Consider the following 24,320-nt stretch of genomic DNA (forward strand, 5'->3'; position numbering starts at 1 on the left):
CCCGGACACAGAGCTGGGATTTACACTCGTGCAGTCTGGTTCCAGGCTCGTGGCCCAGTGCACACCACAGATGCTTCTCCGGAGCTGCCCCTTTCCTGGGAAATCAGATGCTCCCCTCCCGCTGGAAGTTCAAAAGAAGAAAAGTAAAGAAAGAAAACCAATCAATCCCTGTCTCCCCTTCCCTCTCCTCCTTCCTCCCTCCCCTCTCTCTGTCTCTCTGTCCCTCTATCCTCCTGTCCTTGGCATGTCTCCCTCTTTTTGTCTGCTTCTGTCTCTTGCTCCCTCCTGCCTAGTTTCTTTCTGTCTGTTTCTCCCTCTTTGTCTCTTTCTCTCTCCTTCTCCCCACCACCACCCTGGGGTGGTGCTGGAGGTGGGGCTGTACTTGGGCTCTGTCCCATGATGGGGACTTGACCTCTTCTATTTTAAGGGAAAAGTACAGGGGTAATTAGCTTATAGGATCCCCTGTGTTTGGGCAGACGCTGACAGACTAAAAACAAGGTCTCCTGAGCTGATGCCGTTGGACCCATTCAAAGGGCCAGGGATGCTGGGCCTGGGCTGGGGGCTGGGGGCTCTGGAAAGCCATTCTGGCCATTGTCATGGGCCTTTCCAGCCTTCCAGCTCCCCCCTAGGTGTCTGTGAGCCCAGGGAGGGAAGGTGGGGGCTAGCATCTTCTCCAAAGACTCAGTAACAGACGAGTGCATTCAGATTCTTTCCAAAAAGATTAGAGAAGTGTTTGCCCTCTGCAAGCCCATGTCTTTTTTCCTGCTCCCAAGCCTGAGAACAGTTTGGTCTGGGTTGGTAGCATCCTCTGTCCTCTGTTTTCTTTCCTGAGCTCTCAATGTCCACAGGAGCAGGTGTGGACCCTCTGCTCCCTGAGCTGGGTGGGTCTGCAGTGATACGCTGCATGCATGCCCTGCTTTAGATCTTGGTGTCCAGAGGGGATCCTGAGACGGCAGGAAGGCTATTTCTGTGTGCATGAGATGGAAGCTGTAATGAGCCCTTGCAATCCACCTCCCGTGTGTTGGATTTCCTTCAGGGACGTCTTAACATCCCAGGGTAGGGAGGTTTGGATCCATAGACAGACTCACCCATCTGGCGGCTTGCAACCTGAAGCCAAGGCCTGGGTCTGCATTTCGAAGATTTGGCAGGAGATTAAATGTATCTGATGGATTTACGCATTTATGATTTATATTTAAACTTCTCTAAAACGGAAGTGCACACATCCCAAGTGTTTAGCTAATGCAGTTTCACAACTGAACATGCTCGGGTCACCGTCGTCCAGATTAAGCCACAGCCCATGCGCAGCTACCCCCTCCCTCCTGGGCCCCCCAGTCCCCATCCCCACAAAGACCCCGTCACCCTGACTTCTCTCTGCATCCTTCAGTTTTGCCTACTTTTGCACTTTATGTAAATGGAATCACACAGCACATTCTCTTTTGTGTCTGGCTTCTTTGGACCAGCATGCCTAGGATTTATTTTTATCTCTGATCCCACCAGCGCAGTTTTCCAAAGCAGGGAAGGATTCCATGAAGCAGGTCCCCTGGGCGGTGGTGGCTTACAGAAATAGCGCCCAGCTGGCCAACACAGGTGATCAAGGTCCAGGGCGGCAAACTGGAGGCTCAGGGGCCTGTCGTGTCCTCTGTCCGGTTTCATCTGACCTGTGTGGTGCGTAATAGATACTTTAGTATATATCTCCAAGTTGAAAAACTGTAAAAGAATAATTTCACACACAATGCCCAGAGTTGACAACTTAAAAAAAAAAAACAAAAACAACCTCTGGTCATCTTTGTTGTTGTTGTTATTGAGGTGAAACTCACATTACATAAAAAGAACCAGTTTAAAATGCACAATTCAGTACTGCTTAGTACATTCAAGATGTTGTGCAATCTTCCCCTCTCCTCCTAAACCGTTCTCATCCTCCAGGAGGAAATCCTGCCCCCACTGCCCATCGGCACCCGCCCCTGCGGCCTCCAGCATCTGCTAATCACGAACCAACCTGCTCTCTGTCTCCTCAGGTTTATCTCTTTGGGACCATACATAATGCCCTCTAGGTCCATCCCTCTTGTTGCAAATGGCAAGATTTCATTCTTTTTGATGGCTGAGTAATATTCCATTGTGTATACACACCCCATCTCCTTTATCCATTCATCCGCTGACGGACACTTGGGTTGCTTCCGTATCTTGGCTATCGTAAACAGTGCTGCAGTAAACAGAGTGCATACATCTTTTTTTGAATTAGTGTTTTCAGTTTCTTTGGTAAATACCCAGTAGAGAACTCCTGGATCCTATGGTAATTCTATTTTTATTTTTGCACACTGTTTTCCCTACGGTAGGTCTCTGGCCTTTCGTGTCTGACTTCTCTCACTTCGCATTATGTTTCTGAGGTTCACCCATCTTGTAGCACCTGTCAATGCTTCTTGCACTTCATTTTTTTTTTTTAATGCCTTCTGGTCATTTTTGCTTCAAGGCTTTTTTTAAAACATGAAGATGACTGATAAGGTGGAAGAGTCCTCTTTTTCCACAGAATATCTGTTCCCTGTTTTTCAGCTCCAGACATGAAATCAGCCCTGTACAGTTTTCTTTTTAAAGTGGGGATTGATGGGCAACCTGAGGTCTGTACTTCGGATCCTTTGGGGGAATCAGAAGTCTCGGCTACACTGGGCTCTGTGCTGCCGCTCACCCCGGGGGGCTCTGTGCCGCTCACGACAGCCACGACGGCCACGGGCTTCAGCTGGATGGCGCTGCCCCCCAGGCGGGCATGAGTTCTGCAGGCTGCCCCAGGCCCACCTGACCCACTTCACTTTCCTGCTCCCCCCCCACGCCCGGCCACCATCCCAGCCTTGGAGTTTGTAGCCCCTGAAGGACATCTGTCTGTGCCCCATGGCACGTCTCTGCTGAGGTTTCTCTCTTCACAGATCAACGAAGAAAATGAAGACATCACATCTTTTCCATCAAGGTTTGTTTTAAGAACGGGCCTCTATTTGGAGAGACTGTGTTTACTTTCTCAGTGTTAAATTGTTCTTTTATGAGATGATTGCGATAGTAAGTGCTGTTGTCCGGGGATGGGGAGATCTGTTCTGTCAAGGGCCAGAAAGTAGGGCGCCTGGGTGGCTCAGTCATTAAGCGTCTGCCTTCGGCTCAGGTCATGATCCCAGGGTCCTGGGATCGAGTCCCACATCGGGCTCCCTGCTCGGCGGGAAGCCTGCTTCTCCCTCTCCCACTCCCCCTGCTTGTGTTCCTGCTCTCGCTATCTCTCTCTCTGTCAAATAAATAAATAAAATCTTTAAAAAAAACAAAAAAAAAAAACAAAAAAAAAGGGCCAGAAAGTAGATATTTTCAGCTTTGCAGGATCTACGATGTCTGTCGCAACCGCCCCGCTTGGCCATGTAGCAGGAAAGCGGACCCATCAGTATGCAAACAAATGAGCCTGGCTGTGTCCCAATAAAACTTCACTGACAAAAAGAGGTGGCAGGCCAGATCTGGCCAGCCCTCATTTAATAAATGGAGGTAAAGGTTATATATTTTCAGTATTCTTTACTCGCGGGCGCCTGGGTGGCTCAGTCGGTGAAGCGTCTGCCTTCGGCTCAGGTCATGATCCCAGGGTCCTGGGATCGAGCCCCATGTTGGGCTCCCTGCTCAGAGGGGAGTCTGCTTCTCCCTCTCCCTCTGCCCCTCCCCCAGTGCTCTCTCTCTTGCAAAAATAAATAAAATCTTAAAAGAAAAGTTCAATAATTAAAAAAATATTCTTTACTTGCAAAACTAAAATTTAGCAATAATAGAAGTTGCTAGTCCCTGCAGTGGACCCTGTTAGTGCTAATGAGCATTGCCCCCCTTCCAGTAGGGGTGGTTGGGAGACTTTGGGTAATGAGCCATGAACAGAAGTGACATGTGTCACCTCCAGGCCAGCACACAGGGACATTTGTCACAGACCGCACCATCTACCACAACCATCACCCCCGCAAACGGTGTGATCACGGGCCACATGCCCATTCTGTCACCGAGGTGGTGGGGGCAGAAGGGGCAGGGCCCAAGGATCGCTGTCAGGAGCCGAGAGGAAGCCAGGGCTCGTGGCTGCAGCAGATTCTGGAATCAAGAATTTCATTTTTGACATGTCAACTTCGAGATTCCTCTTAGACATCCAAATGCAGGTGTCAGAAAAGCACTTGGAAATACGGGTTTACTTTAGAAATTGTAAACTGGATTGCTGGCATATTTGGTTTCACGGGCAGAGAGTCTTTAACAGTAATTGAAACACAAAAAGCTAAAAAAAAAAAAAAAAGATTTTAAAACCTGTAAACATTTGGGAGATTTCACATTTATAAAATCCAAAGCTTCCCGCCTCCTTTGAAGAATGGGCAGATCCGGCCACGCTGGGCGCCAGCTCGCCAAGGTGGTGACCTGCGGGAGGGGCCGCACCCTCTTCCCACAGGACCCGGGATCTACAGGTGGCCACCGTCTCTGCCCTTCCCAGGAGGGTCCTGGATCCTGACTTGGCCTGTCAGTTGCTGTTGATTGCTTCACTCAGGATGCCCTGGTGGAGAGGAAGCTTAGCTATTTCTCCATACCCATATCTCTACTGAAACTGGGGAAACAATAGTGCACGAGAGTCATGTTTGGAGGAAATTCGGAAGACGTATGCTTTTCTCTTCCACTTGGTGCATTTTCTCGTGTGTTGGAGGGTAACCCTTGCTGTATCAGCCCGCAGATGAATTTCAGCTGCCACCTGCCTCCTGGTGAGCAGCCTGCATGCCCAAGATCAGGGTGGGTCCCGGCACCATCTTCGTAGCTCCCTTGGCTTTTGTTGGTGCAAGTGTGTGAATATGCTCCTGCGTTTCAGTGTAATTATTTTATAAAGACGAGCAGGAAACAGAGATCACTGAAACCAGGGATGGGAAGTGAAGGTCTCCCACATTAATACCATTGCAAGTGACATGGGTTCTCCGGAACAATATCTCCAGTAAATATATCTTCATTTGTTACGAGGAATTGGCTCATGCAGTTACGGAGGCTAAGAAGTCCCAGGATCTGCCATCGGCAAGCTGGAGATCCAGGAAAGCTGGTGATGGAACTCCACTCTGAGTCTGGACGCCCGGGGGAGCCTGGGGAGCCGGTGGGGTAAATCCCTGTCTAGGGGCAGGAAAACATGAGAGGAGATGTTCTCGCTCAAGCAGGCAGACAGGAAGAAGGTGTGATGAATCTCTCCTTCCTCCACCTGCTCTTCTCTTCTGGCCCTCTGTGGATTGGGTGAGCCCGCCCCCCATTGGGGAGGGCAATCTACTCTCCTGAGTCCACTGGTTCAGATGCTAATCTCATCCAGAAACACCCTCACACTCCCCCAGAAATAATGTTTCATCTGGGCACCTCTGGGGGCTGGTCCACTTGTACGAAATCCACCACCACGGCGCTGTTGGACAACGTGGTACGCCCCTGGCCCAAGTGGGTGCTCACAGGAGGGAAGGGTGATGGTTTTTTGTCTAGTTTTGAAAAAAACACCAACAAGAGTCACCTGTGGGGTTCTGGCACGGAATAGTACGGCTGAAGGCTAAGGGTGAGCAGGGACTTTGTGAAAGTGTTTTCACTTTTTGAGAAGAGAACCTTCCTAATGCCATGTAAAGTGAAAACTAGGATTTTAAACACTAAACTTTCACACATGTTTTTCGGAAAGCATTGCATTTGAACATCAGAGGTGACTGTATTTTATTATAAAGCTACATTGTAAAGATTATATTGGACTGTGACTATCTCAAGGGCTGAGTGGCTCTGACTTCGTCACCAGCAGTACCTTTCTTCTTTCAACAAATATTAAACACCTATTGTGTGCCTAATTGTTCTGGACGCTGTGTGTAATGGTGAGAAAAGCCAGACATGATTCCTGGCCGACCAGGAATACCAAGCTGTTAGGGGACTAAGATATGAGTCAGAATGTTGCTCAGATCAGTGGGGAATTGTTTCGTGATGAGCTGGTACAAAGGATGGTGTGTGTCAAGGACAGAGTGGGGCCACCAGCTGAAAGCTGAGCATGGTTTGCGGTTTAACGAGGACATGGGGAAGGAAGTCTTGTCAGCTCTGGGATTCCTTCGAGTTTACTCAGAGGCTACAAAATTAGCATGTCACTGATCCATGGATGCTGGCAGAAGACTCGGGTCTCTGGGGGTCAGAGATGAAGCACTTCACTGCATGAGCATCAGCCGACGTGCCCTCGGGTCCCATAGGGCCAGTGTGGTGGGTCCCTGAGCTGGGACACGCTGAGCTTGGGAACCAGCCATTTTATAGCAAGCAGTAAGGAGGCCTGCATACCTATCCTGCATACCTATCCCGCAAGCATAACTGGACAAAGGGCCAGGCAAATAGCACCCCGGGACTTATGCTCTTGGCACACCCAGTGTATTAGCTTTTAGCTTTTTACTGCTGCTGTGATAAATCATCCCACATTTAAGGGTTTAAAACAGCACCCATTTATCATTTCCTAGCTCTGGTCAGAAATCCAGATGGGTGTTGCTGTTCTCTGCTTAGTGTCTCACGAGGCCAAAATCACGGTGTCGGCCAGTCTGAACTCTTCTCTGGAGTCCTGGGGGACAGTCCTCTTCTAGGCTAATTCAGAGTTTTGGCAGAATACAGTTCCACGTGACTAGAAGACTGGGGTCCCCTTTTTCTTGCTGGTTGTTGGCCGGGAGGGGTTTGTAGCTTCTAGAGGCTACTGCCTTCCTGCTCACGTGGCCTCCTCCATCCTGAAAGTGCCGGTGATGTGTTCAATCTTCCTCGTGCTTCACATCTCCTGACCTCCCCTTCTGCCTCCAGCCAGAGAACTGTCTCCACTTTTCAGGGCTCAAGTGATCATGCTGGGCCCCTCAGGGTAGTCCAGATAATCCTCCTATCTCATGGTCAAAGGTGCCATGAAACAGGCACCTCTGTGTCCTCAGAGTCCCAGGTTCTGGGGAGGAGCATTCGGAATCCTGGGGGCAGGGAGGGGATTTTTAGAATCCTAGCACTCGTGTGCTCCGGGCAGAGGGAACAGCTGTGTCCGGCCAGTAGTTCGCTCTCAGTGAGCTCATGGAATGTTCCCAAAGTGGTTTTGTGGCATCTCTGGGGTCAGGCAGAGTGGGGCTTGCCATCTGGCTCCATGGCTGTGTGACCTTGGGCAAGTCACTTCACCTTGTGGAGCTTCTGTCTGTCTCCCTGTGCTAGGGGCTCAGGGGAGGACTGAGTGTGCGGGGCTGCTGACAAGAGGCAGTGAACACAGCACAGTACCAGGCTGGCCAGCCCACCGCTTTGCAGAGACAGGATGAACTCCACCCAAACCAGCCCGATGTAGAGGCTGGTTGCAGTGCACACACCAGAAGGCCAGGAAGACATTTATTACTTACATAATGAGGATTCCTAGAGAGAGAAAGGCAGCTTCCTGAGCTGGTCTTGAAGTGGCAGGGGAGAATGCTGGCAGGGCAGACTCTTGGGGTTGTGGTGGTGGCCGGGGGTGGGGCAGGGCTGAGGGGTGCCATGCATGGTTTGAACGTCCCACTGGTGCCAAAGGAGCAAGCACCCTGCTTTCTTTCCAGCGTGCCCAGATGTGGGCAGAGTGGGAGACAGATGGGCGAGCCGTCAAACGTCAAGCAGTGGGGTCAGACTATCACACTGACACTTAGTAGAGCCCCAGGAAATGCAATCCACATTAGCTTTGCTTTATGTCCCCACCCAGTGGCTGTCCAGCCTCCCTTTCCCTGTAAGAGGCACCAGCCGGCTCAGCCCTGTCTGTGCACCCCTTTTCCAGGACACTTGGCACCCCAGCCTCCAGCTCTGGGGCTGACTCCGCTCCACTGCTCTGTGCTCACCATGCGGCATGAGCGGGTTTTTCTTCGCCCAGTGTACCCTGATCAACATTCCTTGTGTGTCCTTGTGGGAATGTTACAGTCAGACATCGAGAGGCAAGATTTATTTCCTACTTAAATGAGAGCGTCCTGCACAGCAAATCAATCAATCAGACCCACGTACCAGCACAGAGACAACAGTTGCTTACACCCACGCCTAATTTCTCTGGGGGAGCCAGTGGCTCTCTCTGGGTGCCCGGGATTCCAAGGCTGTGGCTTATCCAGGGGTTACCATCGAATAACCAGAATCATTACCCACCCATGCAGAACACGGTTTATTAACCATACGATCATCTCCCCAAACCAAAGCCCAGTCAGGTCACCTCCAGGCAATGCAATTACACGTAGCAAGTGTAAAATCCACAATTATTCTGGGCTCCATTTTTAAAGTTTGAATGAATGGCCCAGAAAGATATTAACATTTATTTTTTCATGGGGGTGTGGGGGGAGCTTAATTTATTTGTGGATTTTGGAAGGAGCACCCAGCTTTCCCTTGAGCCCTAGCAACCCCCAGGTCTTAAATGTGGTACGTGGTGAATAAATGTGGTGCACCGAATTGTAACACCCGGGGACCGCCGAACTTTGTGGAGGTAGGCTCGTTCTAGTTTACAACAATGATAGCAGTGAGAGTAGCGCCAGCACCCTTGGCTGAATCCCTTGGCCAGTCTAGACGTCTTAACAGATGCTTTATCACCAGCATCTCATTTTATCTTCGCCCTGTTTCTAAAGAATCTATTCCTTTGCTTTGAGGGATTTGCAGGTGTATATCCTCTGCTAAGCCCTTTCTATCCTCATCCCTGTTGATCCTCACACCACCCCCGTGAGAGTGAGTTGTGTGTGCTCATTTCCCAGCTGAGGAAGCAGGGGTCTGGGAAGTCCCGACCACCTGCCCAAAGCCACATGGTCTGAAAGGAGAAGGTCTGGATTTGAACCCTGCTCTTCACCCAGCCCACTGCCCTGTGTCCTCACCTTTCGGCTGACTCAAGAGATGATATATCCAGCCCCTGTGGACCGTTAAGGACAGTCTTTAAATGGTAATTTGAGGTTAGAGGGATTGTGAATTATTTTCCTGGCTTTGTCCCCCAGACTTAAAATGCCAAGTGTCATTTGGAATGCTAATCCAGCTCGGGCAATTTTAAGGAAGAGCTTCCTGAAGGAGATTCCCTGCAAAAGGGCTCTGGTCCTCATGGTGAAGCCCATGTGGCTCAGGGGAATGTTCCAGAATTCTGGAATTCTTCAGAGCCTGTGGGGATTCCCTGGGCTCTCCTGAACACGATGGTGATTGGGTGGGTTTGCTATTTAGAAATAGCCCGTATTTGTTACCTATTACTGTGTAACAATTACCCAAACTGAGTGGCTTAAAATATCATTTGTGATGTCACAACTTCTGTGGGTCAGGAATCCAGTTGCAGCTCAGTTGGGTCATCTGGGTCAGGGTCCCTCACACGGTGTTGCCATCTTAAGGCTTCACGGAGAAGGATCAGTGATTGCTGGCGGGATTCAGGTCCTTGTGGGCCGTTGGAGTAAAGCGTCCCTCGGGTCCTCATGAGCTGCTGGACAGAGGTTTCCCTCAGCTGCTTGTCACGTGGGCACCTCCACGGAGCATCTTATCAAGGGCAGAGGCCGCAGGCCTCGTCGGAGAGGGAGGCGGGGGAGGGGAGTGAGGGGGCGAAGTGGGGGGATGGGAGGAGAAAGCTATGAGAGGTGGAAGTCACAGCCCTTTTTACCTAATCTGGGGAGTGCTGACAACCTTTTAAGTCCAAAATCTCTTATCAATCCCTAACTCCAAAACACTCCCAAATCAAGAAACAGCAGCAGTAGTTTGATAGCAAAGCTGATTTGGTGGCAAAAACCTTAACCTAACTGAGAACTGGCTCCTTAGAGTCTTGATTCCATGTGAATATCCTTTTTTATTTTAATTTTAATTTTAATTTATTTATGTATTTTAGAGATAGAGCATGGGGAGGAGCAGAGGGAGAAGGACAAGCAGACTCTCTGCTAAATGTGGAGCCCGAGGCGGGGCTCGATCCCAGGACCCCGAGATCATGACCTGAGCCGAAACCAAGAGTTGGGTGCTTCACCGCCTGAGCCACCCAGGTGTGAATATTCCTAAGTTTTGCTACAAAAATATTCATGGATTTAATTTTGTGGAGCTGCCCCAGGCCTTGCCAGAGGGGTTATGTGATACACAGTATATGCATTACCTGAAATCCACAAAGTCCTAAATTCTCGAACAGGCGTGGTCCCAGGCTTTGGACCTGGAAGCCCCGCGCCCACAGGGGCCGTTATACTCAGGTGTACTTGAACGTGTAACAACAAGATCCGTGTTTCCTAGTAGTCCTATTTTGTTTGATCATGCAATTCTCTTGTAACTCAAACGTTGGAGTTGCTAATTTGTCTTGGACTGAGATATGCTGTGACAGAATCCATTCTGAGTCCCCAGCCCAATTATGTTTTGCATCCTTTCAGAGGCCACTCAGTTAGACCGAGGCCCATCTGGAGGTTCATTGCTGTGATGTATTCCAGCATTGTGGACACAAGTTCACCAGCCTCGCCTTGACCTTGGAAATGTTGTGGTATTTTACAGTGTGTGGTGACATTTATGAGCCCATTTGGACACCCACAAAGAGTTGATTTCCATAGATTAAATGTCAAGTTTGAAACCGTCCAGGGTAATTGAATGGTGGAGCGTTGTCCACTTAGATTCTCAACTGGGGCTGTTGACTGAACATTTGTGCTGTGGGATGAACCCACAAGAGCAGCCCCAATTGCTTAGGTCAGACAGAGGCCAGGGGGCATGGTGGGAGTGGGGAGGGTCAGGCCAGTGGAGTCTGATACCCACTGAAATATTGCCTCCTTTTTACTCCTTAAAATAAAACACACATGTGGTTAGTTGGTAAATAAATTATTGGAGGCAGAGAAAAACCCACCAACCGAGGTTTTCAAGGTGTTGTTCATTTATAAAACCTGTGTATTTTTTTTTTAAGATTTTATTTATTTATTTGACAGAGAGAGAGGTAGCAAGAGCAGGAACACAAGCAGGGAGAGTGGGAGAGGGAGAAGCAGGCTTCTGGCCGCGCAGGGAGCCCAAGTGGGGCTCGATCCCGGGACCCCAGGATCACGACCCGAGCCGAAGGCAGACACCCAACGACTGAGCCACCCAGGTGCCCCAACCTGTCTGTGTATTGATACGTGAAAAGGATGAAGAATTTGTACTTGGATGCGTTAAGTAGAAGTAATTTAAGGGGCATTAAACACATGTCCATAAACTTGCAGTAAAGCTTCACTTAAATTAAGGAGTAACAAAAAGCATCAAATAGTTCCCTAGAAATGGAAATGTCTTTGTGTTCTCATTGTCCAAAGAGTGTGTGCGTCTTCAGACTTTGAGTCTCTCCCTCTTTTTTAGATTATTTATTTATTTATTTATTTGACAGAGAGAGACACAGCGAGAGAGGGAACACAAGCAGGGGGAATGGGAGAGGGAGAAGCAGGCTTCCCGCTGAGCAGGGAGCCCGATGCGGGGCTCGATCCCAGGACCCCGGGATCATGACCTGAGCCGAAGGCAGACGCTTAATGACTGAGCCACCCAGGCGCCCCTCTCCCTCTTTTTTAAAAGAAATTTTTAGAACTTCTAGTCACCGTGCTGTACATGACATCCTCATAATGTATTTATTTTATAACCGGAAGTTTATATGTTTTGACTCCCTTTACCCATTCTCTCCCTGACAACCACCAATCTGTTCTCTGTTTCAATGGGTTTGGTTCCTTTAGATTCCACATAGAATTGAGATCCTACAGTATTTGTCTTTCTCTGTCTGACTTATGTCACTTAGCATGATGCCCTCAAGGTCCATCCATGCTGTTGCAAATGGTGTATATAAGTACACATCACATCTTCTTTATCCTTTCATCCGATGATGGACACTTAGGATGTTTCCACATCTCGGATATTATAATGTATACTACAATCAACATGGGGGTGCAGATATCTCTGAGATGGAGATTTTGTTTCCCTTGGCTTTATCGTCAGAAGTGGGGTTGCTGGGTCATACGGCAGTTCTATTTTTAAATTTTGAGGTACCTCCACACTGTTTCCACAGCGGCTGCACCAGTGGGCATTCCCATCCACCGTGCACAAGGGTTGATCTCTCAGATGTTTCTTCCTCCGAGAAACTGGAGTCGGGAGATGTGACATGGGTATGGATGTGCCCGTTGCTTCCACTAGTACCCAGGGGACATGAGAGGCAGGCCAGCCTTGAAAACCTTTCCAGCCCTGACTTCTGGTCTGTCTGGAGGTTCGATTGGCCATGTGGGGGGTTCGCCTGCTCAGCCCCGCCCGGGGCATTTTCTGTCGACAGTATCGGCTCACCGGTCTCGCTAAAGTCAGGCTGCCAGTTGACATAGACCAGCCGGTTAAAATCAGAATTAAAGTCACACCAGCAAGTTTCAGAGGAGTCGGAACGGGCGTGGTGAATCCCTGTCCGGGTGCGGTCGGGACGCCTGCAGGAGTCAAGACAGGTCAAGGGAGCCCGTCTTTTTTGCTGCCAAACCATTATGGGCGTGCACACAATGGAAGATGACTCTCAGATTCGCTTTATGAGGAGGAATTAGAACAAAAGGCAACACGTGCCCTCGGCAGCTCATCGCAGCCCACAGGTGTTTGCTGCCTCCCGCCTGGCAGTCAGACGGAGCCGCGATCCTGGTGGGCCGGGTGATGGCTCCGCTCAGCCATGGTCGTGGCATCTGATCCCAATAAACGACCTGGGTTTCTTCAAGAGCAGATGCGTTGCCTGCAGTGATCACCAAGATGCCAAAACATTAGGTTTGCAAAGGAATGGGCTTGGCCAAGCATCGCGTTGTTTAGTCTACGCCAGGCTAAACATCTGGGTGACTGGAAACATCTTCAGAGTTGAATGGGCCACGTGACCCATTCTCACGGAGACGCGGCCTGGGTCAAGACCAGTGAGAGAGACGTATGCTCGGAGGGGGGTGTTTTCTGGGCAGGGGAGGAGGGGAGGAGGCACCATGTGCTCCGTACTGTTCTCATCTCCTGGCCTGCACACCAGAGGACCCAACCGGGTACCTCAGAGGAACAGAAGAGTCTGGAAGTCCACAGTCACGGTGTCAGCAGGGCTGCGCTCCCTCTGATGCCTGTAGGATAGAACTCTTCTTTGCCTCTTCCCAGCTTCTCGTGGTTTGCCAGCAACCCTTGCCCTTCTTGGTTTGTAGACACGTTACTCCAGTTTCTGTCCCTGTTACCTGGTGGCCTCCTTCCCTGCGTGTTTGTTCTTCACATGGTCGTCCGTCTCCTCTCCCTATAAGGCCACCAATCATATTGGATTAAGGGCCCACCCTCCTCCAGGATGACCGCATTTCAATTCAACTAATTACATCTGCAATGACCCTATTTTCTATTTTGGGTCACATTCACGGGTACAGGAAGTTAGGACTCAACATATCTTTTCTGGGGGGGGGGGACACAATTCAACCCCTAATACCTTGCTTCTCTTTTTCTCAGAAACTAAAGAGCTGTGACATTTGTCCTTCAAATGTGTGGTCTGTAGGTGGCAGGTGGGATCTGAGCCATGATGACTCAGACCATGATGACTTGGTGGCCGTGGTGGCCCCTGTGGCAGGTGCTTAGTGTGGGCGCCCCGCTCAGAGGGACTAACAAGGCTTCCTGAGGTGGCTGCTTCTCTTGCGTTCTGGCTCTTCCAGGGGAAACCTGGGTTGGAGGAGGGCTGTGGGGGAACAGAGAGCCAACTAGGTGGCCGGGCGTAAGTTTTGCTACGTGGCTCCGTTCTTCGTACCTGAGTAGCCTGCTTTGAAGGCGTCTGCAGCCAGCATGGTGCAGTAAGAGGCTGCTCACTCACATCACGTTCTGCAGACTTTACAGAGAATAACATCTCTGAACACGAGGGGCTCTTCTGCAGGGGGCTTCTAGGATTTAGAGGCTCTGAGCCGCCCTTGCAGGGGATAGCCCAGATTCGGTAGGATTTCTGTCCCCCTGGTATCTTGTGCCCTCAACGTCATGGAATCCATGTAGAAGCCTGCTAGAGAGGCCAGTGCTCAGGGTTGGCGGAAGGTTCTAGATGAGGGATTCTTGGATTGTAAAGCACATCTATCCACACCTGGATAGGAAGGTGAATAGGAAAAGTTTGGGTGGATGGGCTTTGTGGGTGGATTGCACCCTACAGAAGTCCCCCTGGGCCCCAGTCAAGCAAACACAGGGAGGAACCCAGCCCGTGGCTCTGAAGAAGACATCGAGCTCTGCTACTGAGAAACCTACACAAACCAGCTTCCACAGCTTCTAGCAAACTCTCTGCTTTCTTGCTCCTTAGTCTGGATGGAGGGGCCTATGGGCATGCGGGCTTTTCCCCCCGGCACTCTCTCCAGTGGATGCTCCAGTTTCCACCCTCTTGTCTGTCCCTCATTTGTAGGACCTGGAACAAAACCTCAGCGTTAGTGTCAAATGTCTATGGCGGAAGGAAAATGGCCCATCTGTGCTGCGACAGGGCAGGTAAGGGGGGGGCAGGTTTTAACAGAGCCTGGGAGACCCATCCTCTCCTGGAAATCCATACTCAGTGGCAAATCTTGGGCTCATTTCTGCCTTTAAAGCTATTGACTTACTGCAAATATCCTGGGAAAGGAGAATCGAGGCATCCTTGAAGTGCTCTGTTCCTCCTGAAAAGCAGGCCCAGGAATGTCTGGGTGCAGAGACTCCTGGTCTACAATCTCATAAACAGGTGGTGAGAGGTACAGGATCGAAAGCAATATTAAAAGACCTAGACAAAATTTTGTTTTTAAAATAAAATCACGTTGTTTTTTAAAAAGCCATACTTAGAATTCCCAAAGTATAAAAAAAAAAAAAATCAGAGCATCTATTTTGCCTTATTCATTACATTAACCAAGAATGAGTGTGTGATGAGAATGTTCTGGAAGGGAGGGCTGATGAACTGAAAAAGTCAAAGGGCTGTTTCATGTTCTTTGCAACATCCGCTGAGCAAATGTGGAGGGGAACCCCATCTGCTGGGGGAGCGCCCCCCTTCCTGGGCATGGACACTGGGTGCCTGGTGGTCGGGTCAACCCGCTCTTGCCCAGGGCCTGCAGTCTGTCTGGACTCAGTGGATGCCTTGCTTCGGCCAGCCTAGCTCTTTGGCATATGCCCCCTTGCAGCTTCTGATCTCATAATCGTGCTCCAGACACTTGTTCAGGCCAGGCACCCCGGATCTCCAGCCGATGAAGCCCTGGGTCGTCTTCGGGATTGGGGGGGATGGAAGGATCTGGAATGGAAAGGCATGGGGTTTAGCCACCTGGGACCACAGTGACATGAGGCTTGTCCACGGAGGCATCAGGATCGGCGTGGGAGACCTGATGGGGAAAAGACAGGAAAGAAAATATCCCTGATCAAGGTGCGCCCAAGGTAACCACGCTCCAATCACCTGGACCCTGAGACTCACTTCTCCCTGCAAAGGTCATGAACACCGAATGTGTTTCTTTATCTGGTCATGCTTAACACGTTAATTCACAACCTCCAGTAAAATAATTTTCATTTGACAAAAGAGCAAAAAGGGAAAAAAGAGTAAGGTGTAGAAATATCAAATACTACAGTTCACACCACTCTTTATAAAATATAGAACAATATTGTCAGATGGTATCCTGGCACTTATAAATCTGCCGGTTTTGATGGGAAGGCTTTATGATATGTGTGTGTATACACACCCACGCACACCCCAGACTGTGGGGACCACGGGAATGAAAAGCAGTGGAATTTAATTAAAAACCAAAGGGAAATGAGGTTCTGTCGGAGATGAAAAAAACACAGTTTCATTTGTCAATTCCTTGGACAGACTTGAAATATTTGGAAAATGGGGCAAATGTTCAGGCTGTTTCTCCCCTTCCATTTGAAATGATGTTCTGTTCTGCTTTTACAGGGTGATTTGAATGAGAACATGAGGAATATTTGTTCTAACAGAGAACTGAAACAGAGCGGTTTCAGATGCGTGGGGTTATGCGTTCAGTGCTCAGCTCAAGGGATCTGTGCTCGAGGAGGTGGTGGGGGTGGCGGGGGGAGGGGTGGGGGTGGTCCTGGCGGGCTGGCTGCCCCTGCGCACAAGGCCCCCAAACGTACGTTCTCAATGAAGTGCTAAAATTAATCTCCTGAGAGGCCACATTCAGGGAAGGTCATCAACAGATGCCGGAGGGGCCGGCTCTTCCTCGCCTGTCCAGACGGGCCCTTGGGACACACAGACTAGCTTTCAAGTCCACCTCCAACTTGTAAGGGAGATGCAATCGAAAACCACCCTGGAATGCCACCTTTCATCCACCAGTTCGGCAGAGAGATGAAAACACCGCCGTTAACAAGGGCATTGCGGGAGAACAAGTGGGTTCATTGTCTGTGAAGGGTGACCAGAGAAATTATCTACCAAAAATGAAAATGCAAACATCCTTTGACCTGAAATGTACTCCCAGGCACTTGTCCTAAGATGTCCTCATATCTGTGCGCGTGCACACCAGTGTTGGTGTGGGGGTTCACTGCAGCCCTGGGGTGATAGCAAATCACCGGAAACAGCCTGCAGGTCACCCGCAGGGGACTCGCTCAGTGGCGCACGATGGAGTACGAGAGAATACTACGCGGCAGTCTAACACGGTGAGGCTGGCCTGTATGTTCTGAGACGGGACACGTTGAACATAAACCGCTAAGAGAAAAAAAGGTGCATAAAATAGATAAAATATGGCATAATTAGTGCAACAAGGGCAAAAAGACTAAAGGTCCACACAACACGCTTGCATGTGCCTATCCGGTCTCTGGAAGGGTGCCTGGGAAACTGAGAGTCAGAGGAGGAAAGAGGCTTTTCAGGGCATGCATTTTGGGGTATAGGACACCTGTTAAAAATAAATAGATTTTAAAAGGTTCTAGCCACCCAAAGAAGGGATGGGAAGGAGGAAGAAGGGGACTGTTTCTTCAGCAAGGAAGGACGTTCAGAAGGAAATGGGCCAAGTGCTTTTCTCACCTGGATCAAGGTCCTTGTCCCCCCAGGCCCTCTGCTTCAGTTTCCCCAAGGACGAAATGGGTTTGGTGGTGATTATACCTACCTTCTAGGGTTGTGGTGAAAATAAGATGACCATGTAAAGTACTTAGCATGGTGAGCAGCCAAGACACAATAAGAAGAACTAGCAATTTTTTGGGGGGTGGTGGAGGCATAGCGAAACATCCAGAAGGAGCTCCCCAAAATGCTAACCACGGTCAGGGTATATATGGATATTTTAATTTATTATTATTATTATTTTTAAATATTTTATTTATTTATTTGACAGAGAGAGCAAGAGAGCACAAGCAGGGGGAGCAGCAGAGGGAGAGGGAGAAGCAGGTTCCCTGCTGAGCAGGAAGCCTGATGTGGGGCTCGATCCCAGGACCCTGGGATCATGACCTGAGCTGAAAGCAGACACTTAACCGACTGAGCCACCCAGGTGCTCCTTATTTTATTATTTTGTTGTATTCCTAAAATATCAGTGAATCTATATTGCTGGATAATCGGGGGGAAAACACTCTCAACATATCTCACTGGAGTGTATTCATTCATTCAGCCATCAGACGCACACCCACTGAGCACTCACCACTGAGCACTCATCCACTGAGCACTCACCCACTGAGCACTCACCTTGTACCTGCTGCTCCGTCTGACCCCGAGAGCATCAGGAAAAGAAAATTCATAGAACCTGACTCCTCCCACCCCTGGCTGCCTTCCATGTGAGTTTACATCCCTTCTTGCATCAGGACACAGAGCTGCTTTCTCCGTAGCCTGGCAGAGGGCAAAATCCAGGACCAAAATGATGGACCCATGAAGGGAGGCCTGGGGATGTACCCAGCTCAGCAGGTTCTAGAGGCATCTGACCCATGTCCACGGCTGACTGGTCTCAGGTGGAAAGACCATCTAAGTCTTCTCCCCTCTGGGATTGCCCATCGCTCACTCCGCAACCACAAGGATCTTTCAAAAAGGCAGTCCTCACCATGCCACCGCTCTGTTTCCCATTGCAGACTGGGCTCAACTCCTTCCTCTGGCCCCTGAGGTCCAGTGGAGTCTGGCTGTGCCCACTTCTCCATCCACCTCACTTCCCTTCCCACTCTGACTCACCCCCAGCTCACTAAATTCCAGCCTCACGGCATCCCTTGCTGTTCCTGAAATATACCAAAATTGTTCTGCCTCAGGGCCTTTGTACATGCTCCTCCCTTTGGCTGGAAAGCCTTTCCAGGGCTGGATCCCCCATCCCCTGTTACCCTCCAAAACCTCACCTGTCTCTTTTCTCCATGGCATCTAGCATAGCAAATAGCAATTTTGTTGGGGGGCACCTGGGTGGCTCAGTTGGTGAAGCATCTGCTTTTGGCTCAGGTCATGATCCTGGGGTCCTGGGATCAAGTCCCATGTTGGGCTCTCTGCTGAGCGGGGAGTCTACTTCTCCCTCTCCCTCTGACTCCCCCACTCGTGCTCTCTCTCTCTCTCTCTCTCGTGCACACACACGTGCTCTCTCTCTAAAGTAAATAAATAAAATCTTAAAAAAACACCCCCAATTTTGTTGAATTTCTTGTTTCACGGTGGCCTCCCCCTAATTCCCCACGCCCAAACCAGACTTGTGGGCTGGAGTCTCCTCTTCTTGTTTGCCACTGCTTACCCAACCCAGCACCTGGTGCCTACTTACAGTTAGCCGTCCCTAGCGCTCTCTAAAAGTGCCAGGTAACATTCCAGATCCTTCACAGGCATTATCCCACGGAACCCTGACGCCACTCGCTGACGTAGGTGCTTTCGTGAGCCCCCACCGTACTGGGGAAAAGGAGACATGGAGCGATCGAGTCACGTGCAAGACCACACAGAAGGTGAGCAGTCGAGCAGGATTTGGGCCTCAGTGGTCTGACTCCAGAGCCCGGGCCTTTACCCTCCCAGTCCCTGTAAATGTCTGCTGAATGACTGGACCAACCCCTTCATTCTCCTGGCTTCCCTCTGCTTCTGCAGGGCCGAACGCAGTGGCTCCTGCCTGTGTCGAGACCAGTAACCCAATGTGCTCCTTACCTGTGGGCTCGGGAAGGGTGTGGAAACTGGCCTCCCACCTGCCGGCTGCCACTGTGTTCTTACCTTTGGTGGTTGGCTTTGTGCTCCTGGAGCGAACACACTTATTTCTTACTTAGGAAAACAAGTATTCAAAACGACTTTGCAAACCTTGATGTATTTCTCCACTGGGGTCACGGGCCGGATGCGGAACCGCTCGGGAAGCTCGATTTTGGGCTTTGGGGTGGGGGGTTTTTCTTCACCCTTGAGCAACTGCAACATAATCCCCAGAGATGGGAAGCGTCAGACTGAGGTTAGTGGGAGCCTTCTCTGCATCGTCCCCCCAGGACACCGCATTTTGCAGGAGACCAAAGCCGCGCTGAGAAACGTTCGGGAGCGTGGTGCAACCACACAGTTAGGGGCCGTTCGGGGACTGGCTCTTCGGGCCGCTCAGCCTCTGGATACAGCGATCAACCGCCGTGTCCCCTACCACCTTTGGCAACCTGCTAATTTATACTCCCGAGTCATAATTTGAGAAAACTTCACAGGTTACAGACTCAAATAAATAATTGCCAACAAGGTTTCAGGGCCAATCTTTAAAATATTAGAGGAGAGCCCCCACCCCCCTTTTAATTTTTAAAACAATTTCGAACTCTTTGAAATTACAATTTAATTACATTAAGGAATATTAATATAGACTTTTTATGCATTTTATATTAATAAGGACTCATTTTATGCATAACATTTCAAGTTGTATAACTCTGTAAGTATTAAAAAAACTCATTAAGAATGGCATAATTTCAAAGCTAGCGGGATGGGGTGAATTACAAATGGGGTTACGCTGCCTTGAATCATGAATGTTTTGAATTATGGGATTCTCACGTGGTTCTGCATCCCCCCAAAGAAATGTGGCTTCTGGCTGTCTTGTCCTGGAGGTGGTTTGAAAGGCTGTAGTCTGGTGGCCACCATCCCGCTGAAGCCCATATAGGCATTTGGTATCTGTACTGTGTTTTATACATCTGAGCCACTATTCTAGACTCGGATCTCATTTAAACATGTGCATTTCTGGACTCTCTTGAACAATGGGAATATGGAGTTATCCTCTCTGCAAGCTCAGCCCTCGGCTGGGCTGATGGGGGCTCCCCCTGCATGGGGCCGGGGGGTTTCTGCGGACATCCCTACCACTCCTTATTGATTACACCTGGCCCTTTTCCCTGTTCTTGTTACCTAGCTGGCTTAGGAAAATACCGAGAGTATCTTCCCAGTAATCCCTCGTATATCCACCTGGCTTCTACTTCTCATCCCATCTGGACTTCCCCATCGCCCAGGGAGGCAGCTGAGGACTCTCATCCCTTTTACAGATGGGCAGTCTGCGGCCAAGAGGCTCTGGAATCAGACAGACCAGCTTCTCTCCTTGGTGCCTCCTTTTGTTAGCTGTATGACTTCGCAATTCTCTGAGCTCAATTTCCTAATTTACAAAATGGGCATAAAACAGCACCCTCCTCTGTGCAAGGGTCCTTGTGCGGATTAAATGAGCTGGTTCAGATGCAGCACCTGGAGGATGCCTGGCACGTAGTAGGTGCTCAATAAATTCATGAAAGAAAGGTTTCCGAGTTAGCGGTCTTCGTATGCAACATGAACTTTATTCTTGTGGAGTATATGCTTCCTTATCGTTTACTCCTTGGAATAATCAATTCTATCACTTCTGGGCTCATCAAATTTATACTTACCTCCTCGAGAGGGGTTGTTAAAAATCCCCAGTTCTGGGCCCAGTTTTGCCGTGCTTCAGTTTCAGCCTTTAGGCGGTATTTCCTGAAAAAGAAAGTTCCTAAGTGCTGGACGGTATTTGAAAAAGGTGAAAGTAGCAAACCCTAAAAGGATCCACTGGGGAACATTTTACGTTTTTTTAATGCACATTGACTGAATGATGACTCTGTGCCAGGAAGGGAGCTGGGTGCCAGAATAAGCTAGAGCCCCTGTCGCTGGGGACCGTGAGGGAGGCAGGTGTCGGAAGAACCAGAGGTCCTGGTTGGGTGGCACATTGGGGAGAAGACAGGACTGGAGGCCGGCTCTGCCTGAGGGGCCATCTAGGGATGAGATTCCTCATTTTGGTATGGTGAGTGAGGTGGGGAGAGTGAGGCTTCTGGGGTGCAAAATTTAAGGGGGTGCTTCCTTCCAGGTTCCTGCAAGTGCAGAGCCTTCACTTGCATGAACTTGAGAAGGAGCCTTCCTTAATATTGCCCACCAGGGGCCCACTTGCCCCGCCCTAATCCTGGCCCTGCTTTTGCTCCACATTAAATACCATTTATATAGAATGACCTACTAGTGGGGAGCTGGTGTGCCACATTTTGCAAACATCTAATTCAACATTCGTTCATTTCGATTTTCAAGTTTCTCTTCCTATTTTGGAATCAATATCTGCCCCCCACCCCCATCCCCCAGTGTCTCAACAGTTTTGGAGGCCCCCCTGAACAAGCTTTTTGCCCTGGGCACTGAGCATCTAAAGCGGAGTCTAGTCTAATGGAGATGTAATGTGAGCCTCAAATATGAGCCACGTACATAATTAACAATTTTCTAGCAGCCACACTAAAAAAAAAAAAAAAAAAAAAAAAAGTGAAAGTAAGCAGGTGAAGTTAATTTTTGATATTACTTTTTGGGGGTGTGAAATCTTTGAAATCTCATATGTATTTCACATTTACAGTTCATTCCAATTTGGACCAGTCATATTTTAAGGGCTCAATAGCCACTTTGGACATGGGACAGAAGAACAATCTAAGGGTTGAACCAGCTCTCTTCATATAGGAGGGGCCATATGATTTGGGTCTTGAAGGATGCATAGGAGTTCATCTGGTGAAGAAGGGAGGAAGGGGCATTTTAAATGGACAGAACATACCTGCTATGGTGATTTTGTAGGTATCCAAGTAGGAGGTACTTAGATAAAGACAAAGATTACAAAAATTAATAGTTGTGTATTTTATGCCAAATGATACTGGCTTTCCATTGACAAGAGTGATATAAAGTTTCCTATAAAAATAAATTTGAGTGAAACAAAGCCAGTTTAAAGAAAAATATGAAGAGATTAACACAGGTTTTACAAGGAAATGGCAAAAATCTGAGAGATGGCAAATAGGATAACTCAGTTTAAGAGGTAAGCAGTTATGCTTCATTGTTACTAAACTTTACTTACTTGCATCTAAATTAGTAACTTCCCATATTGGTTAAAACCTCAAAGAGATGGTGTATTTAGCAATTCAATAGAATGCCAAATAAAAACATCCATTACAAATGTCTGCTCAACATAAATCTTTTAGAAAAAGGATTTTTTCATAAATCTTTTAGAAAAAGGATTTAAGTTAAAATTTCTTACTATTTAAAAAAGCAGGAGACTCAAGAGAGAATGTAAAGAGCATATTTATCTCTCGTTCAAATTGAACAAATATTAAGATTTTTGTTTTCCTTTTTATAAATTTCGGTAAATCTTAAAAATAACATGTTGGCTCTCAACAAGCAAAGCTCTGCAGATGGTTGTAAAGCCAGATGTAATATCTTTCATCTTTAGTGGTGTGCCTGAGAGAAAAGGAAGAAAGGCTTTCTGGTTGAGCTCATTGCCCCGACCACCTCCAGCGCACGGTCCTCGCGCCCAGAGGTCGACCACCTGCAGGACTTGGAGGGGAAACTGAGGCCGCCAGGTGCGTGCACTTGAGGTGGGAACGGCCCAGCCCACCGGGGACCGGATCCTGGACATTACCAGATCTCGTCCTGGGCCACGAGGTTCATGCGCTCGGCCGCAGCGGTGCTGAGAGGTTTCTGCGCCATGGGGCTCAGGTCTCAGGGGCGCCCGCACGCACCAGCCCCGGGCTCAGCGTCTCGCGTCGCCAGGGAGACCGGTTGCCCAGCAACGCGGGACGCGGAGGCGGAGGCTTCGCTGCACCTGGCGCCGGGTGGGGCGGCGTCCGAGCGCCTGCTGCCCGCCTCCGAGCCCCCTCGCCCTCCTCCCTGCCCACCTGCCTGGCCCCGGTGGCAGTAGCCCCCGTCCTGGGCGGGAAACCCTGGGGAAACCTCAACACCTAACACCCCGGTCCCTTTAAAATTTAGGCCTACATGTGAGACAAGTGTGCAAACGGACACGCGTACCCATCCGAGGTGTACCAAGCTTCATGAATTCTGTCACAGAGAACACACCCCTGCGGCCACCGCCTGGGTTAGGAAATAATCACCGTTCGTCTCCACTCCCGAGGAGGATTCCATCCTGCCGCCCCCGGTTTGGGGCCCGAGATTTTGGCCACCGCGGTGCTGTTCTGAGTATTCCTGTCCGTGGCTTTGGGAGAACACATGCATGCCTGTCTGTCGGCATTCACTCTTTAGAACAATCCCCCAGTGAGACTCACCGATAAGATGGCCTGCAGACCCCACAGCCACACTCTCCTTCCTGCCCGTCAACACCGACCCCTCAAAATTGGGGCGCTCAATCGTTTGTTGACTGACTGATTGACCCAAAGCCTTCCACCATTGCACATTGTCCTAGGCCTGGAACTGGAAAATGGGTCTACTGACTGAGTGGATGGACAGCACGGGGCAGAGGGACATTTTTCTGCCTGAGCAGCCATGAGATCCGCATGTGCGCAGAGCCTCCTGGGACTGAGTGAGGGGAGGCAGCATGCTTCTGCTGACCAATGGGTCATCTCCCAGATAATGACCAAGGCCACTCGGAGAGGGCACAGGTGTCCGTGATTCTCCCTGGCATGTCTCCCTACCTCCCTTTCCCTGACCTCCTTCCTCCCTTGTCAACAGATTTGTGCCTTTATGGGGCTATTTGGAGGCTGTATTTTCTTATAACAATGCTCCCCACACCCAAGGCATGTGATGCTTCTCTTGGCTGTTGGAGGTGCGGGGTAAAGGCCCCAAATTGGGGTGGTCACTTTTGTCCACTCAGCCAAAATAGTGAGGGGACAGGCAGGGGCTGGAAGGAGAGACCACAGGTTGATTCATGAATACAGAACACACTATGCTCACAGCTGAGCAAGCTGGTGGGATGGCCGGTTTGGGACAGGGGGGACAGGTGTCCAGGTGGGTCCAGGGTTTTCTTTCCGGCCTTTTCTGTGAGGTTGCCATTCTTCCAACAGTGGGTCAGTGACCTGGAAAGAAATGTGAATAGTGGATGGCTGGAGAGAGGAGGGTCCCTCATGCAGGAGGGGCAAAGACTGCTTCCCCCTTGGGAATCTTCCAAGATGATTCTGTTAAAATGATTAATTAAGAATAAATTCATTTACTGACTGTCTATATATGCTGAGCACTGAGGGTTCATTCATTCCATAAATGTTTGCTGAGCACCCCTGATGTGCCTGGGGATCCAGGAAGGAGGGATACCAGCTAAGTCATTGCCCCCGCCCTGGGGGAGGGGCGGCGTGTCTGGAGG

At 49.6% G+C, this 24,320-nt stretch overlaps 1 protein-coding gene across 1 annotated transcript; it reads right to left on the bottom strand.

Moving 5' to 3' along the window:
- Positions 1–14,983: 14,983 nt before the first annotated feature.
- CUNH20orf85 (chromosome unknown C20orf85 homolog) lies at positions 14,984–22,720 on the bottom strand. Its single transcript, XM_032387581.1, has 4 exons — positions 22,653–22,720; positions 20,635–20,716; positions 19,076–19,177; positions 14,984–15,145 (listed from the first exon to the last, which is right to left on the bottom strand). Exons 1-4 carry the CDS (start codon positions 22,718–22,720, stop codon positions 14,984–14,986), a joined length of 414 nt encoding a protein of 137 aa, XP_032243472.1.
- Positions 22,721–24,320: the final 1,600 nt, after the last annotated feature.

The sequence above is a fragment of the Phoca vitulina genome, unplaced genomic scaffold (assembly GCF_004348235.1).
Source record: "Phoca vitulina isolate PV1807 unplaced genomic scaffold, GSC_HSeal_1.0 scaffold50, whole genome shotgun sequence".
NCBI classification, from domain to species: domain Eukaryota; kingdom Metazoa; phylum Chordata; class Mammalia; order Carnivora; family Phocidae; genus Phoca; species Phoca vitulina.